General features: G+C 43.4%; 1 protein-coding gene across 1 annotated transcript in view; it reads right to left on the bottom strand.

Annotated features, from left to right (window-relative positions):
- Positions 1 to 448, bottom strand: part of PET117 (PET117 homolog (S. cerevisiae)) — a 5,765-nt gene extending 5,317 nt beyond the window's left edge. The window contains exon 1 of the mRNA XM_011963564.1: positions 254 to 448. Within this exon, the coding sequence (XP_011818954.1) occupies positions 254 to 448 (195 nt within the window). The remainder of the gene's footprint in view (positions 1 to 253) is intronic.
- Positions 449 to 4,885: the final 4,437 nt, after the last annotated feature.

Here is a 4,885-nt window from a genome sequence, read left to right as displayed (position 1 = left end):
CCCTCGAGCGCAGAGCCCCAGCCGTCGCGTGCGCCGCCCGCTGTTGCCAGGCGCGAGCAATCGAGAGCCGAGCATAGAGCGGCGCCCCGACTCTGCGGACACTTGGCTTCACTAGGGGCCTCCTGCACACCCCGCAGGCGACAGCGTTAGACCACCCCCAATTCAAATTCTAGGAGTCCAGGCCCAAACTGGCCCCGGCACCTTACGAGGGTGGAGGGTAGGGGTTCCACGCCTCAGCCAGTTCAGTACCAACCTCACCCCGGGCGGGGTCTGAGTACCGTCTGACCCCTCTCCCACAGACGTCCCTTCTGAGCGCCTGATTGATCCAGAAGCTTTGCTCAATACCGGCTTCATCTAAACGCAGCCCCTCATTGCTCCTTTGGCGGGGCAGGTGCCACCAGGAGACCGCCTCGTTGGGCAGCTTCAGAGGCGCGGGATTCCCATCCATGGAGTTTTTGCCTGAGGACCCATTATTAAACACTGTAGTCGCGGTCACCTGGTTTCACCTTGACGCTGTTGGGCGACTGGTCGGGCTCGGATTATTATTATTATTATTTTGATACAGAGTCTCTCTCTGTCGTCCAGGCTGGAGTGCAGTGGCGCGATCTCGGCTCACTGCAACCTTACCGGATTCAAGCGATTCTCCTGCCTCAGACTCCCGAGGGGATTATAGGCGTGAGCCACCGCGCCTGGCCCCATGTAATCTTTGTGATCACTTTTACACCCAAGTTTCCGCACCAGTAATACAGGATTCCTTATGCCCACATTACTAGGGAAATAAATGATAGAATGAAGGCTTGCGTTGGGAATAGTTAAGCAATTGTGCAAGACGCATTTTCACTTCTTCCTTGGGTAGAAAAGGCAAGGCCTCCCAAAGAAACTTTAAGTATCTGATAGAGCAGTCAATGAAGACGTGTTTATCATTCAATAATTCTTTCCCACTAGAATTCACAGAGAACTAGCTTCCTCCAGTGGACACGGCTATAGACAGTATTGATTAAGCCTCACCAGGGATTTTTACAATATTCATCATTGTTCATAGTGCTTTACTATTCCAGTCTCTTATGTGAGCGTAAATGGCATAAGGGGACTATTGTTCTTAAAGGTATCTTTAAAGACACCTTTTTCAAATGTCATTTTGTCCTCTGCATTTTTTGCAGCCTAGAGAGGATGTACCACTGAAATGGAAAATGGAGTTCTTGCTGTAATGGACTCTGGAGTGAGAAGAAATTCAATTCAGGGTGTATTTGCATATTTCTCTTAAAAAATTATATTAGACTTCTTTTTATTCGTGGTATATCCTAGATATTTTTCCCTGTAAATCAGTGAGCCTTCAACAGAACTGTATGTCCTTAGAACGTACATCAGGGAATTAGATCAATCACCTTTCATTTTATTGTGACTAATTTTTCAACTTGTTTTCTTGAAATGTACTCTTGTTTTTCTTTATTTTCAGGATACCAGGAACAAACAAACAAAAAAAAGTATTCTACTTTTAAGAAATCGTTATTAACTGTGTCAAATAAAAAAGTGGGTTGGGGGACTTAAGGAGGTCTTGCAAAAAAAAAAAAAAGTAGGTTTATCTGTTTAAATATTTATAAACCTAAGCAGTATATTTTCCGTGATTATTGTCGCATAAACTACTGATTTGTGAGAGTGACTGCATATCATCAAACTGAGAAGCAATTATTTTTTTCTTTTTCTTTTCTTTACTTTTTTTCTTTTTAATTGAGACAGGGCATCGCTCTGTCATCCAGGCTGGAGTGTTGTGGCGTGATCTCGCTGCAACCTTTGCCTCCCAGATTCGAGTGATTATTGTGTCTCAGCCTCTGGAATAGTTGGGGTTACAGGCCTGAGCCACCACGCCCAGCTAATTTTTGTATTTTTAGTAGAGATGGGGTTTCACCATGTTGGTCAGGCTGATCTAGAACTCCTGGCCTCAATGATCCACCTGCCTCAGCCTCCCAAAGAGCTGGCATTACAGGTGTGAGCCACCTTGCTGGCCATGAACACATTTTCAAAAAGAAAAGTTCAGACTTGCTGATCACCTCTTTTCTGGTGTTATTACATTCATTCTTTCAACAAATCTTGAATGTGTCAGAACAATGTATTCAAGGTACCCCTCCCTGCATTTCTCAAGCATGTCAGTGCCCGGAAGGAAAAGAGACTGGTATGCAAAATTATCGTAGCAAAAAAGGGGAGATAGTTGACAAGAAGTAAACGCTACATTTGTATCCCCCCAAATGCCTATGTTGAAACCCTAATCCCCAAGGGAATCTATTTGGAGGTGGGGTGTTTGGGAAGTAATTAGGGTTAGATGAGGTGATGAAGGTGGAGGCCCCATGATGGGATTAGTGCTCTTATAAGAAGAGAAAGAGACTAGTGCTCACTCTGCACCGTGTGGGGACACAGTTGGAAGACTGTTGTCTGCAAACCAGGAAGAGGGCCCTTACCAGAACTCGATCATGCCAGTACCATGATCTTGAACTTTCCAGCCTCCAAAACTGTGAGAAATAAATTGTTGTTTAAACCATGTACTCTATGGTATTTTTGTTACAGCAGCCCAAACTGACTAAAACAGCAATTAACTGTTTCCCAAAGTTAAGTGTGGGTGTGGGCCTACCCCAGCTGAGGAGAAGATTCCAGACTCAGTTCTCGGTAGGAAACTTCCAGCAACTCTCCTTCAGAAACTGAGTCCTGGTTGTCTTGAACTCCTCTCTCACTTCCTTTCTTTGCTGAATCATCACTAATGCCCAGTAAATGAAAAAGCCTTGCTTTACCATTGATGACTCCTGGTGACAGGGACACCTGAAAAAATCCCAGAGGTAAGTACAGGTAGGACTTCTAGTCCAAGGTAGAAGACAAAATTGAGGCCCCCTCCCACACAGCGAGAGTAAAAGCATCACTTCATGTTAGCAAACAGCACACTGAGGCGCAGGACACATTTTAAAGCTGTTTATTATATCAAATTACTTCATCTTTGAGATAACCCTATGACGCAGATGCTGTTATTGTCTCCATTTTACAGGGGGGTGTGGAAATGGAAGCACATTTTGTAATGTGTCCACAGCTAGAAAGTTACAGAGCTAGGCAACCTAACTGGCTTTTGGTTTTGTTTTCAAAAGGTTAAATTCGCTTGGTTTAATAAAAGTTTAAGACACATAACATGTCTTTAGTTAATAAATACAAGGGGAATGTGTGTATGTCTAGAATGTTCCAATTCCATATTTTAGCTACTTAGAAAAATGGGAGATGATAGGACAAGAAGGGAGAGACGTGACTAGACACACAGAGAGGGTAGAGGGATAAATAAAACCAATACACACAGAGGTGGCTGCCAGGTACGTTATGAGGTAGTAGTGTTCACCCTTGTGAACACGTGAACTTGAAAACAGAATTTCAAAGAGTTTGTCTCTCTGAAATCCTTTTTCAAGTCTTCCATTCCTCACTCTGAGCTGAGGAGCCACTGTCACCCTCCAGCAAGATGTTATTGGAAGCGGGCCTCTGTGAGCAAAGTTCTGCAGCAGAAAGTGGTAGGAAGTAAGGCTCTGCCTTCATGCAGCAACTCATTTGCTGCTTGACTTGGGGACAGTCTCTTACTTTACTGGGCCTCAGTTTCCTCCTCTGTACTACTGAGATAATAACATGTCTTCTACCTCATTGGCGGTGAGAGGATTAGTTAATAGTATGGCTTTGCCAAAGTCAGCTGTGTGGCGATCATGCCTGCTGGAGCATTCCAGCCAGTGACCTCCAGTGGTCCCCTGTGAGTCCTAAGACCTGGACACTCTCGGTGACCCTGAGGGGTGGGGAGGGAAGAAGACAGGGGGAGGCACAGAATCCTTGTCTTTAAATATTTGCAAAATGTCTGTTTTCAGCTGAGTGGGCCTTCTGGTGACATCCCAGCTGACAGCAGCACTTCTAACAGTGCTTGCCCAAGCTGTGAATTAGAGCTTCATTGTTTCACAATACTTGGTGTGACTAAGTTCTTTTAGATTCAGGATTCACTTATATTATCAGGAGGAAAAAAATGTCAATACTGTATTGCCATTACGAATAGAAGAAAAGAGCCATCAGATCTTTTGAATACTATTTCAGCTGCTACAAATGTATGAATCGCTGTTTTTTTGTTTTTTTAATGGCTTTAACTGACAATAGTATGTGTTGACAAAGATGTGGAACAGCTATGCACTCCTGGTAGGAGTGTCACCTGGAGTCATCTATACCCCATGATCTAGCAACTTCACCCCCCTATGTATATCCAGCAGAACCCTACGCATATGTGCACAAAGAAACATGCGGAAGAGTGTTCACAGCCACACGACCACAACAGGAAAAACTGGAAACTACCCAAATGTCCATCAGCAGGAGCATGGATGGTAAATTCTGATATTTTCATACAAAAAAATCCTATACAGTCTTGAGAATGAATAACTGTTGCCACACTAAGTGATGTGTGGATGAATCTCACAAACATAACATTGAAAGAAAGAAGCCAGGCACGAAAGAGTATTATTCATATAAATTCCACTTACAGAAGTCAGCATGGTGGTTACCTTATTGGAAGAGAAGGAGTATTTGCTGGGAGAGGCATGAATGGGGTTTCTGGGATGCTGGTACCATTCTGTTTCTTGATCTGGGTGCTAGTACTGGGTGTTTGTGAAAATTGGTCCAGTGGCATACCAAGGCTATGTGGTTACACATACATGCATGATACACTTCTATACAAAATCTTACATAACTATATGAACAGGAAAAAAAGACTTTTTTTGTTTCTTTTATTGTCTTTATTTCCTTTTGATTTTTTATTGTGTGTTTTTTCTTTTTCTTTCCATTGGTTCATAGCCGATAGTTTTACATTTCATCATCATTTCTTGTATCAAATAGC

This window comes from Colobus angolensis, unplaced genomic scaffold (assembly GCF_000951035.1).
Source record: "Colobus angolensis palliatus isolate OR3802 unplaced genomic scaffold, Cang.pa_1.0 Scaffold117, whole genome shotgun sequence".
NCBI lineage: Eukaryota > Metazoa > Chordata > Mammalia > Primates > Cercopithecidae > Colobus > Colobus angolensis.
The sequence above is the reverse complement of the archived record's forward strand: the minus strand, read 5'-3'. Positions and strand labels throughout refer to the sequence as shown.